The 18,866-nt window shown below is 48.4% G+C and overlaps 1 protein-coding gene and 1 long non-coding RNA gene across 5 annotated transcripts in view; one reads left to right on the top strand and one right to left on the bottom strand.

The window, feature by feature from the left end:
- The window catches only part of LOC309614884 (cytochrome P450 11B1, mitochondrial), a 44,873-nt gene extending 32,866 nt beyond the window's left edge, over nucleotides 1–12,007 (bottom strand). For 2 of the 4 annotated variants that reach the window (XM_082363735.1, XM_082363738.1), the window contains exon 1: nucleotides 11,656–12,007. In XM_082363735.1, the coding sequence (XP_082219861.1) occupies nucleotides 11,656–11,885 (230 nt within the window). In that variant the 5' untranslated portion in view covers nucleotides 11,886–12,007. Of the gene's footprint in view, nucleotides 1–11,256 lie in introns of all 4 variants that reach the window. The other 2 variants (XM_082363734.1, XM_082363736.1) reach the window with 1 other exon arrangement.
- On the top strand, nucleotides 9,074–11,687 carry LOC309614890. The gene is made up of 3 exons (XR_014236453.1): nucleotides 9,074–10,173; nucleotides 10,591–10,728; nucleotides 11,043–11,687. It is a non-coding gene; the product is annotated as an uncharacterized lncRNA (long non-coding RNA).
- Nucleotides 12,008–18,866: the final 6,859 nt, after the last annotated feature.

Raw genomic sequence — 18,866 nt, 5'->3', positions numbered from 1 at the left:
GTGAAAGGAAATAATTTTCTATACAATGTATTCATGGAAAGTAGGATGAGTTTGAAAAGGAAAAGTACACAAGGAAAGTAAGATGCTTTTATAGAAGGTAAAAAGCAACTTGCCCCACAGTAAAAAGCCCGGTTGTTCCAGATGGAGAAGGAAAATGTAGAACAAAACCCAGATGAGTGTTGAACGTGTCAGGTTTGTAGAAAAGGAGTCATATAGATGTAAATATAGATACAGATAGATTTAAATTTTTTTAACTATAAGAGAATTCGAACAGACTATTATAAAACAGAATACTATGCACAGTTGTCTGCATATAACAAAAGGAATCTTATGTTGCATGGTCAAAGCTGGCTAAGGTTGGATGGGCTTATTTATAACATTTTTTAAATGAACTTTAGTATCGAGAGTACACTAATGTAAAACTAGAGTTTGGTTTTCTCTCTCTGTTAAAAAGATGACATTTTCTCAGTTTACTGGTCTGCTCTTAGAAAGAGATTGTAAAAGAACCCTCTTTACCTTGTGAGTAATCTGTAATCTGCCCAGAAAACAAAAATTCTGTGTTTTATCAGAATAATTTCCTGTGCTGGGTGTTGACTTTATCATGTTCTTGATTAAGAGAAATGAAGTCTTCTCATTTTAAAAGAGCTAGAGTATTGTTGGTTTTTTTTTCCTTACAGTTGTGTTACCTCCTATATTTACTTTTAAAGTCTTGCATTGTCACTTTGGTTAAATAGGTAACTAAGTTTTGTTTCACAGACCTATGATCCTATTTAGTCAAGTGTTCAAACCTTTTGACATTTCTGGTAACGTTGCCTTCCCAAATCAAATCCTAAAGAAATCTTGAGAATCTCAAACAGACATTAAGATTTCCCAGAGGGGGACTTCCTTGGTGGCGCAGTGGATAAGATTCTGCACTCCCAATGCAGGGGGCCTGGGTTCAATCCTTGGTCAGGGAACTAGATTCCACATGCATGCTGCAACTAAGAGTTCGCATGCCACAACTAAGGAGCCTGCGTGCTGCAACTAAGACCCGGTGCAACCAAATAAATAAATAAAATAAAAAATAAATTTAAAAACGATTTCCCAGAGGGTCCCTGGAAAATCAGAATGGGTTGATTCTTTCACCTTGTAAAAAGAGAGACATCAGAAATAATGAGATTTATTTGATATGTTGAGTTGCATGGGAAGCATTGCCAAATAAGAAGAGATGCTTAACCTTCCCTAGGTTATATTTGTATGGATAAAATGTTAGCAAATATAAATAATTTAGAAATTGTCTGATATTCCTAGAAATTTGTCAGTATCTATTACTTCCCTGTCCATCAAATGTTCCAGGACTTCTTTGTCTATTAGACAACTACGATATAATGTTATCAGTCATAATTCCAGTTATTATTTTTAACGTTTTATGCCACAAAAATAGCCATATTTCCTGTCAATTGTGTCAATTTTTTTAATGCACTCTCATCAGATCTTTAAGTCTTTTGTCTTCCATAGATAGTTTTTGTTTCACTCTGATTCTTCCCTGAAAGCATTTGCAACCAGCTACAGGCGAAAGTGCCTTGTCCTCAGTAAAAGCAATGGTCTCAGAAAACCACGGAAAGGACTCTGACAGCTGCTCTGGGCACAATCGTCTGAAGGCATTGGTTACGTAACTTGGAGATGGTACCACTGGACTGAGTGGGGCTTTCCAGAACTCTAGTGGAGAAGCAGGTGGGTTTATAAAACTTCTAAGCCAGGAGCAAACAGAACAAAAAATCATGACATGGGACTGAGTAGACAAACAAAAGATGATTATGCTTTTGTTTCTAGACATAAGGAACTCCTTTCTATGTTCTTGTTATCTATGACTAGTAACAATTTAGTAGACTGTACTTTCATAAACAGAAATGAAACATTTATCTTTTTCTTCCTGCCTGGTCTTCCCAGAATTCAAAAACTCCTATTGGGTATTCTTCTCTTCAAGGCAATATAATTATTTACATAGGTTCAATAAGAATCTGTCTTCCTTGGGACTTCCCTGGCTGTCCAGTGGTTAAGACTCCATGCTTCCAGTGCAGAGGGCATGGGTTCAGTCCCTGGTTGGAGAACTAAGATCCCACATGCTGTGCAGTGTGGCAAAAAAAAAAAAAAGAATCTGTCCTCCTTGTAACAGGGCATAATTGGAAACACTGATTACATAACCAAGTCAAGACATTTGACTGGAATGTCATATGGAATGATGTGCACAGAATTATATGTGACCAATTTTAAGGAAGTGAGGTTGACTTTATGGACCAGTGTTCACAAAGCCCTCTTGGGAAAACCCACCTGGTACCCCACTTACAGGGTTCCCAGCGTTACAGGTGAGAGGGAAGGTCACTTCCTGGGAGGCCCGGGAAACAGGATATTTAGGGGGATCTCAAAGAGAGAGGAATTCACCCAGTTCTACAGGTACTGCAGGCAAAGTCTGGTGTCAAGTTCTTTGCTTGACTTCCTAGCCTCAAGAAGCTTTTAAAAGTTCAACCTGAGATTTCACGTGGAAAGTTCAAGCAAAGAAAACCCGCAAAAGGCCCATGTGGTCAATTACCATTCTTGCTGCACTTATATAAATAATCAGGCCAAACCTAATGAGAGCAGACTTATTTTGTAAATGAGAATAATCTTACTTTGATTATCCTTGATCGAGAAGGGGAGTGACTGTGGAGAGAAATTTTATATTTCAATAGAAAACTATGGCACACCCCATGGGTTAACAGATTCTGGTCCTGATCAATGTCTTTGAGACTTTGTCACTTATCTGCTAACTGGATGGGACCCTGCCGGGTTTGTCAGACCCTACAAGAGTCTCGATTTTTCTAGTTTCCTTCAATATCTGACTACAGTTCTTCAAACATTTCCAAATTTTCTCCCACTCTCATCACTGAGAACTAAAAGCCTACTGCCCAGATCCTTATTGAGACTCTAGATTGTCTCAGAGCTGGACTTTTCCCTCAAAATCTAAAGAAGCCCTGTGAAGGAGGCCAGACAACTCAACCTTAAAAGCTCATCACCACAGCCGGTCATGGATGGGCACTTTTCATCCTCAGCTCCTACTGTGCAGGCCTCTAGGAAGTGCACCAGAACTCCCACATCTTCTAGGTTCTGCTCCAGGAAAAAACCATGACTGTGGCAATTATACCAAAACCTCTCTGATGTCTATGCCATCACCAAAAACATTCAAACTGCAAACAAGTGAATCTGCCAGATTGCCACTGTCACGCTTATTCCACCATCTAAAGAGCCTTTGAGCCCAGCGTCTAGAAATCTTCTCTACTAAGTGTTCTCTGGAACACTGAGTTTATAGTCTGCTCAAACCATTAACCCTATTTTTCTCATATTTTCATAGAGATCCTCCTCATTAAATACCTGATGGCTCATGCCATCCATCAAATATTCTCTACTACCAAGTCTCAACATGCCAGTCTCAGCTGGTCCTTAACAAACAAAAGACGATCGAATGAGAAATGGATGTACACTGTGCAGAGGCAAGAAGAATGTCTCTTCTTTCCTTGAACAAGAGGAGGAACTCAGAAAGACTCCCGCCTTGACCAAATTCTAGACCAGGCCTCAACCTTGACCCCAGTCCTGTCTTTGGCCTTCCAAGTCCAGTTTTAGCAAAACATCATGCTAAGTCCATTTAGCAAGAACCCCCCTACCCTCGATATCTCTCTTAGTAATTTCCCATCCACTGACCCCCTCACTCAGCTCATTGGCTATAAATCCTCTGCTGTCTTGGCTATATTTGGAGTTGAGTTCAATCTCTTACCCCTACTGCAATAGTCTTAAAGAAAATCTCCCTTACCATTTTAACAAGGGTCAGAATCATTCTTCTTTAACACATCTACCATAATACAATATAGTATTACACTGGCACTGTTGTAAAATTATAACACAAATACTGATAGTCAAACGTATTAGGAAATTGAGTTAAAGGCTTCCTACCCCTTCCCCTCCTGCCTCCACCAAATATTGCTGTGTCCCTTATGCTCCCACGCGTGTGCCCCTGTTACCATAGGGTCCATGGTCAAAGATGGGGGCAGCCGTGATAAAGTAAAGAGCATATCTGGTCTCTGTCTCCAGTTCCGGGCACAGAGCTTCAAAACCTTGGGAATTTGCTGAGTGATAGGAGTGCCTTCTTATTCATAATGAACTGTTCTTTGGTTTTTTTTTTTTGGCTGTGTTGGGTCCTCGTTGCTGCACGTGGACTTTCTGTAGTTGTGGTGAGCGGGGGCTACTCTTCGTTGTGGTGCACGGGCTTCTCATTGCAGTGGCTTCTCTTCTTGCGGAGCACAGGCTCTAGGCGTGCGGGCTTCAGTAGTTGTGGCTCGCGGACTCTAGAGCACAGGCTCAGTCGTTGTGACGCACAGGCTTAGTTGCCCCGCGGCATGTGGGATCTTCCCGAACCAGGGCTCAAACCCGTGTCCCCTGTATTGGCAGGCAGATTCTCAACTACTGCGCCACCAGGGAAGCCCCATAATGAACTCTTTTCAACCACACTTCAGTTTATGCTAATGTGATGACTTATGGTGGGCCCTTAGATAGCTTCCAGCAAGGGGCTGGACACCCCCAAAAGGCCAAGCACATGATTAAAGGGTCAGAACTTTTAGCCTGACTCCTGACCTCTGGGGAGAGGAGAGGGACCGGAGACTGAGCTCAATTGATGACAACAAGTTAATCAATCACGTCTGTGTAATGAAAGCTCAATAACATCTCTGGACAGTGAAGCTGGGAGACCTTCCTGGTTTTCGAACCCACTGATGTGCTGGGAGAGTGATGTGCCGGGACTCTCAACGTGAGAACCTTGTCCTATCCGTCTCCTCCTGTTGGCTGTTCCTCAGTTGTATCCTTTATAATAAAACAGTAGTCTAAGTACAGAGCTTTTAGTGAGTTCTTTGAGTTGTTCTACCAAATCATTAAAACTAAAATGGGGATGGAGGTCACGGGAAGTCCCAATTTGTAGCCAAGTAGGACAGATGTGCAGGTAGCCTGGGGACCCCACTTGCAGCTGGGGACCTTGCCCTTTAAGCTGTGGGATCTGTGTCAACTCCAGACAATTAGTGCAGGAACTGACTTGGGTTGTGGGACCCACAGCTGGTGTCAGAGAACTGAGATGCAGTAGTAAATAGATTGAAGGTAAATGATGAGAAAAGATATACAATGCAAACTGTAAGCCTAAGAAAGCTGTTAATGCAATTAGACTCCCAAGCAAAGAGTATAACTAGAGATAAAGTCAGACTTTTCATAATGATAAGGTAGCAATTTATCAGGAAGACATAGCATGTATGCACTGACAACTAAAAAAAATGCACAACCTAAAAGCTGAGAATCATGTTTTATTTGGTGGACTTTCTGAGGACTTCAGGCCCAAAAGACAGCTTCACAGATAGCTCTGAAGGTCTGCTCCGAAGCGATCAGGGAGGGGCCAGGATATATAGTTTTTGCAACAAAGACCAGGTAGCATATAGTAAATAAATAAATAAAAAGCACCTGAATTTCTACTAGCCACATGTCATGTGCTCAGTAGCAACTATCCAACTGACAACACAGAAATACAAAGGATCATAAGAGATTACTATGAACAATTATAAGTCAATAAAATGGACAACCCAGAAGAAATGGACACATTCCTGTAAGTGTACAATCCCCCAAGACCGAGTCAGGAAGAAATAGAAAATGTACAATCCCCCAAGACTGAGTCAGGAAGAAATAGAAAATATGAACAGAACAATTACCAGTATTGAAATTGAATCAGTAATTTTAAAACTCCCAACAAACAAAGGTCCAAGACCAGATGGCTTCACAGGTGACTTTTATCAAACATTTAGGGAAGAGTTAACAGCTATCCTTCTCAAACAATTCCAAAACATTGCAGGGGTTAAAGAACACTTCTGAACTCGTTCTACAAGGTTAGCATGACCCTGATACCAAAACCAGACAAAGATATCACATAAATAAGAAAATTATAGGCCAATATCACTGATGAACATAGATGCAAAAATCCTCAACAAAATATTAGCAAACTGAATCCAACAATACAATAAAAGGATCATACACCATGATCAAGTGGGACTTATCCCAGGGATGCAAGGATGGTTCAATATCCACAAACCAATCAATGTGATACAGCACATTAACAAACTGAAGAATAAAAACCATATAATCATCTCAATAGATGCAGAAAAAGCTTTGACGAAATTCAACATCTGTTTATGATAAAAATAAACTCTCAACAACGTGGGTATAGAGGGAACATACCTCAACATAATAAAGGCCATATATGACAAGCTCACAGCTAATATCATACTCAACAGTGAAAAACTAAAAGCATTTCCTCTAAGATCAGGAATAAGACAAGGATGCCCATTCTTGACACTTGTATTCAACATAGCATTGGAAATCTTAGCCACAGCAATTAGGCAAGAAAAAGAAATTAAAAGAATCCAAATTGGAAAGGAAGAAGCAAAACTGTCACTGTTTGCAGATGACATGATACTACATATAGAAATTCCTAAAGACACCATCAAAAAACTACTAAAGCTCATCAATGAATTTCATAAAGTTGCAGGATACAAAATTAATATATAGAAATCTGTTACATTTCTATGCACTACCAATGACCTATCTGGAAGAGAAATTAAGAAAACAATCACATTTACATTCACATCAAAAAGAATAAAATACCTGGGAATAAATCTAACTAAGGAGGTAAAAGACCTGCACTTGGAAAACTATAAGATACTGATGAAAGAAATTGAAGATGACACAAACAGATAGAAAGATATTGTGCTCATGGATTGAAGAATTGATATCATTAAAATGAACATACTACCCAAGGCAATCTATTGATTCAATGCAATCTCTATCAAAACACCAATGGCCTTTTTCACAGAATTAGAACAAATAATTCTAAAATCAGTATGGAAACACAAAAGACCTTGAATAGCCAAAACAATCTTGAGAAACAAAACAAAAATAACATTTCCTTATTTCAACCTATACTGCAAAGGTACAGCCATCAAAAGAGTATAGTACTGTCACAAAAACAGACAAATAGATCAGTGGAGCAGAACAGAGAGCCTAGAAATGAATCCATGCTTATATGGGTCATAATCTACAACAAAGGAGGCAAGAATATACAATGGTGAAAAGACAGCCTCTTCTATAAATGGGGTTGGGAAAACTGGACAGGTACATGCAAAAGAATCAAAATGGACTACTTCCTCACACCATATACAAAAATAAACTCAAAATTGATTAAAGTCTTAAATGTAAGACTTGAAACCATAAAACTTCTAGAAGAAAACATAGGCAGTACACTCTTTGACATCAGTCTTAGCAATATTACTTTGGATATGTCTCCTCAAACAAGGGAAACAGAAGCAAAAATAAAGGGGACTAAATCAAACTTAAAAGCTTTTGCACAGCAAAGGAAACCATCAGCAAAACAAAAAGGCCAACTACGGAATGGTAGAAGATATTTGCAAATGATATATCCAACAAGGGGTTAACATCCAAAATATACAAAGAACTCATACAACTAAACATCAAAAAACAAATATCCAGATTAAAAAATGGGCAGAGAACCTGAATAGACATTTTTCCCAAGACATATATATGGCCAACAGGCACATGAAAAGATACTCAACATCATTCATCAGGGAAATGTAAATCAAAACCACAATGAGATGTCACCTCACACCTGTCACAATGGCTATTATCAAAAAGACAACAAGTAACAAGTGTTACTTGTTGGGACGAATTGAGAGTAGCACTGACATATATACACTACCATGTGTAAAATAGATAGCTAGTGGGAAGCTGCTGTATAGCACAGGGAGCTCAGCTCAGCGCTCTGTGATGACCTGAGGGGGGGATGGGGGGAGGGGGGCTCAAGAGGGAGGGGATATATGTATACATATAGCTGATTCAGTTTGTTCTACAGCAGAAACTAACACAACATTGTAAAGCAATTATACTCCAATTTTTTTTAAATGACAAAAAAAAAAAAAGAACTACCACATGATCCATTGATTCCACTCCTGGGTATTTATACAAAGAAAAGGAAAACAGTAATTAGAAAAGTAACATGTATCCCCAATGTTTATTGCAGCATTAATCACAGTAGTCAAGTTATGGAAGCAACCTAAGCACTCATCAATAGATGAGTGGATAAAGAAGATGTGGTATATACACAATGGAGTATTACTCAGCCATAGAAAAGAATGAAATCTTGCCATTTGTGACAAAATGGATGGACCTAGAGGGTATTTTGCTAAGTGAAGTAAGCCAGACAAAGACAAATGCTATATGATTTCACTTATATGTGGAATCTAAAAAACAAAACAAATGAACAAATATAACTAAACAGAAACAGAGTCACAGATACAGAGAACAGACAGGTGGTTGCCAGAGGGGAGGGGTTGAGGGGAGGAGAGAAATAGATGAGGGAGATTAAGAGGGCCAAACTTCCACTCATAAAATAACTAAGTCATGGGGATGGAATGTACACTGTGGGGAATAGAGTCAGTAATTATATAATTCCTTTGTATGGTGACAGATGGTAACTAGACTTACTGTGGTGATCATTTCAAAATGTATGGCAATATCAAATCACTACGTTGTATAATGGGAACTAACCTAGAGTCATAGGTCAATTATACTTCAAATACAAATTCATAGAAAAAGAGAAGAGGTTTGTGGTTACCAGAGGCGGGGTGAAGGGAGGGGGAATTGGATGGAGGTAGTCAAAATGTACAAACTTCCAGTTACAAGATAAAGAAGTACTAGGGATGTAATGTACAACATGATAAATAGAATGAGTGCTGCTGCAGGTTATATATGAAACTTGTCAGGAGAGTGAATCCTGAGTTCTCCTCACAAGGAAAAAATTTGTTTCTATTTCTGTTTTTCATCTATGTGCGATGATGGATGTCACTAAATGTACCGTGGTCATCATTTCATGATGTGTGTAAGTCACATCATCAGGCTGCACACCTTAAACTTATCCAGTGCCGAATGTCCAATTATGCCTCAATAGAACTGAAAGGAAAAAAATATCCTCCATTGTGAGTTCTTGCTCCAGTGTTTAACACCTGTCTCCCCGTCCTAATCCGAGCTCACACTCAAAACTAGCTGCAGCTCGATAACCAGGTCAGCCCCGGGACTTCGCTTCCTGCTTTTTCCTGCTTGCTTTGGAACAACCTAACCCTTGACCCCGGGAAAGGCTCTGCCCACAGATCCTTTCTTTCTTTGCTCCCCACCTGTTCTGTGGGGTACCTTGCTGGCTATGCTCCTCTGTGGCCCCCACGCACACCGTAGCCCCCTCTCTGGGACCTGGAGTATAATACACTTCTTCCTTCCAAGTCTTTGCCTTGCCCATCCAACATTTCTAATAGGACAGCAGCAGGATGGACAGGCAGGGTCTGCCCCAGAGAGATCTCCGGAAATGGAGCCTGTGGGGACAGCAGGGCTTTGGGGGCACAGCTAATTCAGGAGATGGGTGGACAAACACTGCCCCCCCCACATTGCAGGGAGCAGCCCCCGGCGGCATCCTCACAGGTCCGTTTTATCCCACAGGAAGGACAGGATCCTCCTGGTCCAAATCCTTCATCAGGCGGGCACCAACAGCAGGCACTTTGCCGGCCGAGCTGCCAGGAAGGGGCTTGCTGGGAAGACAGTAAGTGCCCGGGGAAGCTGAGGACAAGGAATACCCAGGAGGGGGCTTCCCCGCAGCTGTGTGGGGAACGCACAGAGGACTGGAGGCGGCCTGTGGGACTCGGGGCTGGGGGCCCGGAGAAGGAAGGGGGCCGGGAGACGGATGATTCTGAAAGGTCTCAATTTTGCAGTTCTGAGGAAGGGGGAGCCGCCCAGCTTCCTTCCTCCTGGGATTTACCCAAAGCGAGGGCTTCTGAGGAAGAAAGAGGTTGGATGTCTGCCAATCACTCCTTCCCACCAGGGCCCAGGTGACACCCATCCTGCTGGTCTGGGACTCAAGGTCCTGGATGAGGTCTGACAGGTGGATGCAGGTGGAGGCAGGTGAGCCCAGCCCTGCATTCCTATGGGTGGGGCACAAGGGCTCTGGGGGATATAGCAGTGGGCCACCAGGGAAGAGGCTCCAGATGCTGGCTTGCTGAAAGGAGTCTGAAGCTAGTGGTGAGTTGACACAGGAGGGAGGTGTGCTGGGGGGTCAGCCAGGGAGGGGAGGCAGGAGCCTAAACCTGGGGCACCCCAAAGGGGCCCACGGAATCGTGCCGTTTCCAGGCGTCATGAAAGGCCCCCATCTCGTCCTTTTGGTCCTCCTGCTGTGCTCGGAGCTCTGTGAGTGCCAGGACACCCGAGGGACCTGGCCCAAGGGCATGGGTGGCAATGCCCTGTGAGAAGCTGTGCTTGTGCGCATGTGAGGGGTCTGCCTTCCAGAACCTGAGAGTGTGGAAAGGGGCCACAGTTCCTTCAGAGGGGCCCAGAGGCAGCCGTCCAGAGGCCATGCTCCCACACAGCTGTGGTCCTGTTGTGTGGGAGTCTGAACCCAGCCTTCCCGCCCTCTGAGCTTGGGCCTGTGTCCCTGCCCAGCCCCAGCCCTGAGCCTGTGGTGCTACACCTGTTATGGCATCAGCAATGTCGGCAATCTCAGCCAGTGCCAGCCCACCCAAGGCAACTGGAGTCCTGCTGTTTGCTTTAGGGGCGACCTGACCACAGCCATAGGCAGTGGTGAGTTCCCAGCACCCAGAGCGTGGGGATGGGTTGAGGGGGGCTCTGGAAATGGCAGGGGGCCAACATCAGTGTCACCTGGGGCACAGCCCTGCCCCTCACCGGCCTGCCTCAGTGTCCCCATCTGTACAGAGAGGGGCTAGCTCCCAGAAGCCTCCTGGAGGGGGCGGGGCTGGGGTGTGCCTGGTGGAACAGGACAGCCTCCCAGCAGAGGAATGGAGGGCCCAGCGGGTCTGGGGAGAGGGTGAGGAGGGACGACCCCAGGAGGGTCAGAGGGAGTCTCCCACCCCGAACGGCTCCTTCCGTGCCCGCAGGGAAGGTGGAGTCACATTGCGCGGACTGTGCCGTTTCCTGCGAGATAGCTTCCACAGCCACGCGGGTGCTGGCGGCGCCGATAACCCCTAAGTCTGAAGCGCGGGGCGGGACCTGCTATGCAAAGGACCTGTGTGATGGAGTGGCCCCGGCGGGGCGCAGCCTCTGGGCCCTGGCCGGGGTGGGGGGGGGGCTCCTGCTCAGCCCGGGCCCTACCTTCCTCTGGGCCCTGCTGTGACGACCCCTGCGGCGAGGTCGCCTGCGGCGAGGACTCAGATGGGGAGGGGCATCGTTCTCGATCGCGGCTCCGCGGGGGCGGCACGGCGGTCCCAGAGCAGCACGCCCGCGCAGACGTGTGCGCTCAGACCCGCGCGTGCTCAGCAAACACAGGCTGTGCCGGGACTCGTCCCCTCGCAGGGCCCGGCGCAGGGGCCCCACCCACCCGGCCAGCCCAGCCCCAGGCGCCCAGCGCCCTGCTGTGCCAGCAAGCCTGACATGTTTTGCAAACGCCATCAATTAACCACTGACTCAAGATGCAGAAACTGAGGGTCGCTGGCTGGACTGGGGCCTGTAGGAGACCGAAGGCCACAGCCCATCCGGCGGGGTTCGACTCACAGCGAAAATAAACGCTTTCCACAGCCTCCTGATCTTTGCGTGCTGTTCAGCACCATCAGGGAGAGGGTGGGGTCCCCTGTGACCCCCCCCTCGAAGGGAGACTTTGCTTCAAGCCCGTTTTCCCTGGGCCGGGCGAGCTCCGATGGCCGGGGGCTGGGAATAGGGGCGCCTGTCCCGGAGGGGCCAGCTCTGCACAGCGGTGGGGGTCCCCGCTCTTCCCCGTGAAGCATTTCCTCCTCCGCGCGCCCCTGCGCGTCAGCGCCAAGCAGAGTGGGAGCGGACCAAACTCCTCCCGCCTTCTTCACTCCCTGAGCTGAAAACAAGGGAGACTCAGCCTAAAGCCCTGAACATGGCGCGGCCATCCCAGACTTGAGGAGGGTGGGGCGGGGGCCTCTCCCCACTGGGATGGGCCTGGGGGCGGGTCTGGGCAGGGCCTCTGAGGCCTGGAAATCCAGAAGCCTCTCCCTCAGCACCCTGCCCTCCCGCATCTCCCCAGCCTCAACAGGGCAGTCGGCTGCGGGTGGGCGGTGACACCACACAGGCACACAGTGGGGCGGTCCGGGGGTGGGCGTGTACGGGGTAGGAGCTGCTTCTCGGGAAGAGGGGTCTGAAGACCCCATGCATACCTTGCTGGCCTCCAGCGGGCCTGCACAGGTACCCTCCCCCCCAGCCTGGTGGGCCAGTCTCCCTCCTCCTGACCTCGCGGTCCTGTCCCCCTGGGTGACCCCGGGCAAGGGCTGTCCCCTCTGGCCTGCGGGGTAACCAGGGACCTCGAATGTAAGGGTGTTGGAGGAGGGGCCTTGGGGGGGGTGACAATGTGGGCAGACCCATCTGTGTAGGGAGTGCCTGGGGCGTGGCAGGTGAGGAGCCCCCAGGAGAGCCCCTGGTGGCCCCTGAGGAGAGTCAGCGGAGCCTGAGGGACGTCCCAGGCAGGGTACTCCTTCTCGACAAGGAGCTTCCAGTCATCCCCTGACACTTTTAAGAAAGATGTTTCAAAAAACTCTCCCATTGGCCAGGTCGTGGGTCCCAAGAACCCCAGGAACGGCCCTTGCCGAGAAATGCACCTGTGAGAAAGCCAGGCCTCAGAGGGTCCAGCGCCCAGCCAGAGCCCCACCCCATGAGGACCCAGGGCCACCGAGACACTCCCCCGCCACCCAGATCAATCACGTCTAAGACAACGGCAACATCTGCAGACACAGAGGGTTAGGCCCGGAGACCTTCTGGTCACGGGTACCCTGTTGGCTGGGCACTTTGGTTTATGGAAATACAATATAGTCCCCCACATTTGTGATTCTTCATTAATTGTTACAGAGGAAATCTTCGTCAGCATTTTAGCCATACTTAATGAAAACGTCGGTAAACATCTATGATACGATCTGTGGGAATTAAAACCTTGAGCTCGCCATTTGCCCTTGCTCTGGGGACAGAAAGCAGTCTGGCAAATGCTCCTGACCCCAAAGATGAGTTCTTAAAATAGTTTTCAAAAGGGGCAAGTAGTTTTTCCAAAATATCAAGAGTTTGTTTCAGTGATTGAGAAGAGCATAGTGATAGGGATAGAGAAGGATAATCAGGGTCAGCTCGAAAATCCCGCCAGGGGATCGTAAACAGAGAGGAAATTTTAGGTGGCTTTGGGAGACCGCAGTCAGTTCGTGATCACTTGAGAAAGTAATGAGAAAATCCTGAAACAATGTGGGCTTGCTTGACTCATAAGGCAGAGCAAGTCGCTTCGCATCAAAGCCAGACAGGCCCGCCTAACAACAAAACCAAGCTAACTTGCTTTACCAAAAAAGCCATGCAATGAAAGTGCGAGTCATGCCTCAAGGCAATAAAACAATAGTGGGAAGATAAGCCATACATCCTGCGCAGTGACATCAACAAGGTAATGACCCCTAGGACACGCTCTCTGCACACACAAACACAGTAATTTAGGGAAAGGTGACATTTCAAAATGAAACACCCTCATTATACTGAGACCTGAAATAATTTTTCCATGGTGCCATGAAAGTCCCGGATGCACCATATAGGGTCAAAAACTCCCCTGCTCGACATGTAGGAGGAGTTGACGTTGGAAGACTCGAAGAACGAGGAAGAAGGTGGTCTTCTCCCCCTCCCCTCTTTTCCTTTGATTCGAAAAATATAACCCCCTAAGTACTCAGGGCAGCGCAATGTGTAAGCCTCACAAACATCCTATTCTAATAAATCACTTCTGTCCACTACTTTGCCTCTCGCTGAATTCTTTCTGCGCTGAGACATAAAGAACTGGAGCTCCTCGGACCACCACCACCACCCACACCCACCCCCGCCAAAACACCACCTAGCGGTTTCAGCAGGTCTGTAATTTGAAGACTAAGAATGTCCATCACAGACACTGTACCGTGGCGAGTGGTTTTCTCACTTATATTTCCATGTTCTCAATCACATTTCTCAGAGGAGCTGGTTTCTGCCACCAAACTTGTGTCTAATTAACCACCAGATACAAAATTGCTCCTCTACAGAGAATTAGACAGACCAGTATGAGAACCAGGCATGTGCTTCCCAGGTCAGAGCGCCATTCCTCCACGTATGAAGGTTGGGCAAGCTAGTTACAGAGGTGTCCTTGGTAGATTAACATGACAACAGATGTGGCATCTAGCTTTTCCAGATCAGCCTTCTTTGCTGTGTGTTTCTAGGACCACTGATGTGAGGGAAGCCACTGGTCCGGACAGGTTTCTGGCACACGCAGGGCAGGCAGTGCTGGCTGCCGACGCAGGAGCCCCACCCGCACTGCGCATGCCTGTGGTTTTGCCGGGCGTGAGGAGCTCAGGAACCAACGTCACCTCCCTGCTCCCTGTGCAGCCGGGGGCAGGTCGGAAGGGGCAGAATTGGCATGATTGAGTAAAGCATAGCGAGAGGGAGGTCATAAGACCCCTCCCCAGGAAGCCTCTGGAAGCCACCTCCTCTCTGGACAGTGAGTACTTAACAGGAGGGGTGGGATAAGGCTGGGCACCTGCTGTGGGTGGCGCCACCTGGGGAGGTAGAGGCACAGTCTGCTGAGGACCCAGGTCCCCAGTACCAAACTCTGCCCACCAGAGCAGAAGGGGCCCTAGGGTGAGGCCATCCAGGAGAGCAGTTCTCTCCTGGGAAGCGGCTTTAAAGCACTTCTTCCCCTACAGACACACACACACACACAAGTGTAAGCAGCTTTTGGCAGGAAAGAGTTCTCTGCAGGAGGTCCCCTTTGTCTTATCACTGACTTGAAACCGGGCTCCCGCCATGCTCTACTCATCTCTGGCTCAAGCACACCTTCCAAATGTTTTGATCACACGATACCTTGCTAAACTGCTGGTTCTTTCTGTGGATCGAAGAAGTAGAAATGAAGACTAAGTAACCAATGACCAGGTAATGATTTTCGAGCAGTGAGCAGCCGGGCCTGAGTTTGGTAACACACATACACACACACACACACCAGATGCCCATACACAGGCACACGCACACATACACACACACGCGGAGATTCACACATATACCTACACACACGCACACACGCATGCACGTCTGTCCTATCTGGGACTCACTGCTGGCATTGGTCTCCTGGGATATTCCATAACCTTCGTTTTCCTAGTACAGGAACCACCCCTCCCTCCTGGCCACCTCCTTGCCACCACTCTGCCTGGAGTGCAGATGGCAGCTGGAGGCTGATTCACTGTCCTGGGACCAGGCGGCGGCCACGATCACGGAAACCACACGCTGAGGGAGCCAGAGAAATGCACGAGGCCTCTGGGCCTCGGGCACCATGGCCTCCAGCAGTCTCACCACGCGAGGGGAGTATGAGCCCCTCTGCGGGAGGACTGACCGCTCCCTGCAGGACGCAAGGGGCCCACGTGTCCCAAGGGGCGGGAGCCAGGCCCCGTCCTCCTGCAGAGGCCTGAGGCACAACCATCAGCCTGGATTCCTCCGCCAGGCAATTTCTTGGGCTTTTTAATCTTCCATCGTGATGAGTGGCTACTAATTATTGAAAGAATCTTCTTTCAGCCTGCCATCTCTTCTTTTCTTTTTGATTGCTGTATCATGATAACAGGCAAACTTTTTTCACCGTTCGTATTCTTGAACGTATCGGTGGATTACTTAAAAATGTTTTCTGTTACTACGTGAAGAGGTGGTCTTACGTTTCTTCTAAAGACCTCTAAGTTTTCCACTTGCAGTCTGAGTTTTGATCCACCTGAAATGTTTTCTCCGTGACGCCCCTACCCAAGTCCCAACACGGTTCATCTTCCCTCCTCTGAGCTGCAGGCCGGGGCCCCCCCACCCCGGCCTCCTACGAGAACCCCCAAAATCACTCAGCTCCCGCCAAGCCCACTCCGTGCTGCTTTTAAAACATTTTTAACTTTTCATTTTTAAATCAGTTCACACGTACAAAGATGTTTCAAAAATAATGCAGCGTTTCTAGAATTGCTTCCCTCATCTTCCCCAAATGTTAACTTCTTACATAACCGTAGCACTGCCGCCAAAAACAGGAACTCAGCACCGGTGCCAGACCCTCAGGCCCTTTTGGAATCCCCCGCCGTCCATCAGTTCTTCCCTTGGGTCCACAGCCCAGTCCGGCACCACACCTCCACACTGTGCCCTGGTCTTCTCACCCCGACACCGCCCCTAGAGGCCCCGGCCACTCCCTGCCTCCCAATGCCCATGGCTGACATTCCAGGGCTTTCACTTCGCCTCGTTCTAAGACCCCCTAGTCAATCATAGCCGTCCGTGTTTTTGGCAGCTGACGCTCACAGGTTTGCCCAGCGGTCTGTGAGCTAGAAACACCCCCCAGGAGCCACACACACTGAGGTCCCAGGTCCCAGCCCTTCACCCCCCAGCCCCCAGAGCACCTCCTGGGAACATCCGAATCTGCAAGGCCCGTGGGCACAGACCTGCACAGTGGCCACCTTGGGAAAGCTGGCTGACTCGAGTCTGTCTGTCCCACTGGCCCCGCTGCCCAACCAGGAACAAGAGCCCCCGGCCCTCTCCTCTGGCTCTTCTGTCGGGGGGCAGGTGCCTCACTTCCCTCCGTGGCCCAGACGCTGGTCACCCTCGGAGGGAGGCCTCCCGGAATACAGGGTACCAGAGGGAGCAGTGTGCGTGTGCCTATGTGTGCATGTGTGCGCTGTGTGCACGTGTGTTCTAAATTAAATTTTTTTAATATTTATTTGTTTATTTATTTATTTACTATTTATTTTGTCTGCGCCAGGTCTTAGTTGCAGCATGCGGGATCTTCGTTGCAGCATGCAGGCTTCTTAGTTGCGGCATGCATGCGGGATCTAGTTCCCCGACCAGTGATCGAACCTGGGCCCCCTGCATTGAGAGCGCGGAGTCTTATCCACTGGCCCACTAGGGAAGTCCCTGCACCTGTGTTCTGTGTTTGGTGTTGGTGTCGTGTGCACAGGGCTGGTGCTGGCGTGTGTGCACAGGGCTGGTGCTGGCGTGTGTGCACAGGGCTGGTGCTGGCGCGTGTGCACAGGGCTGGTGCTGGCGTGTGTGCACGCTGTGTGCTCAGTGAAGATGCAGGGCTGGGCATCCCACCAGAGTGTGGCCAGGGCACCCCTCCAGTTTCCTTTTCCTGGCCCAGCATGGGCAACAGAGGAGAGGTGAGGGGCACCAAGACGGGCGGGTGGCTCCTTTGGCCCCAAGGAAGCAAGCCAGGGGGCTGGGGACCCAGTGGGGGAGGGGCCGCCCCTGCCCACCCAGGACAAGAGGGTCTGGGGCAGATCCCTCTACCCCACTTCCCTGGCCACTCCTGCAGTGGGGGATTCTGAGTGAGGCAGAGGTGAAACCTGTGCCATGAGGGGAGAGCCAATTCCCAGAAACAGTGCAAAAGTCGGCCCTCAGGGCCACATGGCCTGGCCTCTGCTGACCCGTCCACAGCCTCCCCTCCCTTAGAGAGTGATGGCCAGCTGGTGAAGACCCACTGCGAGCCAGACAGCACTCCCCCAGGACCCTCCATCTACTGGGGAAGGGAGGGGGACCAGAGACTCCACTGTGACTGTGCAGCCTCCCCCAGAAAGGGGCTGCCAAGCTCAGCCAGGACAGGGGCTGCAGGGGAGGGAGCTGGGCGTGCAGAGGTGGTCCTGAAGGACCAGGACCCCCAGGAACTGAAGTTAGTGCCCTAACTATGCTGGTGATAACAGGCGCGTTGGGAAGTAGAATTAGAAACAAATCTCCTGCCAACCCAGAAAACCTCTGCACGTGAATTGTGTTACTGAATCAGCATTAAACAGAGTGCCGGGCACGTCACGGGCGGTCGCTAAGCTGAGAGATGGCAAAGACGGTCATCTCCCCTGCTGCATGCCAGTTCTCCAGGTCTACCGTGACTGGTCCTCGGGGCACTGCAGCACTGACACGCGGCTCACCCCAAACTCACCTTTTAAAAGGATTTAACTCCATCTCAAGTTAGCTCAGTTCTCAAGAGAGAGAATTCATCACGACCAGTTTTCAAAAGTGATTGCTCCAAGAAGAGAGAGGCAGGAAATTTCCTTCCTTTCTTGCTCCAGGGAGGATAATTTTTTGCCTTATTTCTGATGTGTGCCCCGCACGTGCAGGATGAATGATGACCCTGTGCCGGCGTCTGTGTTTGTTCTGTTGCTCACTGCCTCTCAGTAAAGGGTGGCCAAGCTCCCATCTAATGTGGCTCAAATCAAGTTCATTTCCATTTTACATTCCATTTCTTTCTCCAACTCAATGCTTTTATTACATAAATTACTCTGTTTCCTATAGAGAGCTCTAATAAGCCATCTGAAAAATAAATGTCATGAACTAGGGGCTTTGTCCCTAAGGTAGAAATGGACAGAATCAAAAATACCTAGTGCCTCCACACAGCAAGAATTTATATGTGTTGGTCATAATGAGAAATATATTTCTCATGGCAGATGTTGGTCAAAAACATGTAAGAGGGGCTTTCCTGGTGGCGCAGTGGTTAAGAATCCGCCTGCCAATGCAGGGGACATGGGTTCGAGCCCTGGTCCGGGAAGATCCCACATGCCACATGCCGCGGAGCAACTAAGCCCGTGAGCCACAGCTACTGAAGCCCGCGCGCCTAGAGCCCGTGCTCCGCAAGAAGAGAAGCCACCGCAATGAGAAGCCCGCGCCCCGGGACGAAGAGTAGCCCCCGCTCGCCGCAACTAGAGAAAGCCCACGTGCAGCAACAAAGACCCAACGCAGCCAAAAATAAATTAAATAAATAAATTTATTTT

Source organism: Balaenoptera borealis (genome assembly GCF_965194805.1).
Source record: "Balaenoptera borealis genome assembly, chromosome: 17".
NCBI lineage: Eukaryota > Metazoa > Chordata > Mammalia > Artiodactyla > Balaenopteridae > Balaenoptera > Balaenoptera borealis.
The sequence above is the reverse complement of the archived record's forward strand: the minus strand, read 5'-3'. Positions and strand labels throughout refer to the sequence as shown.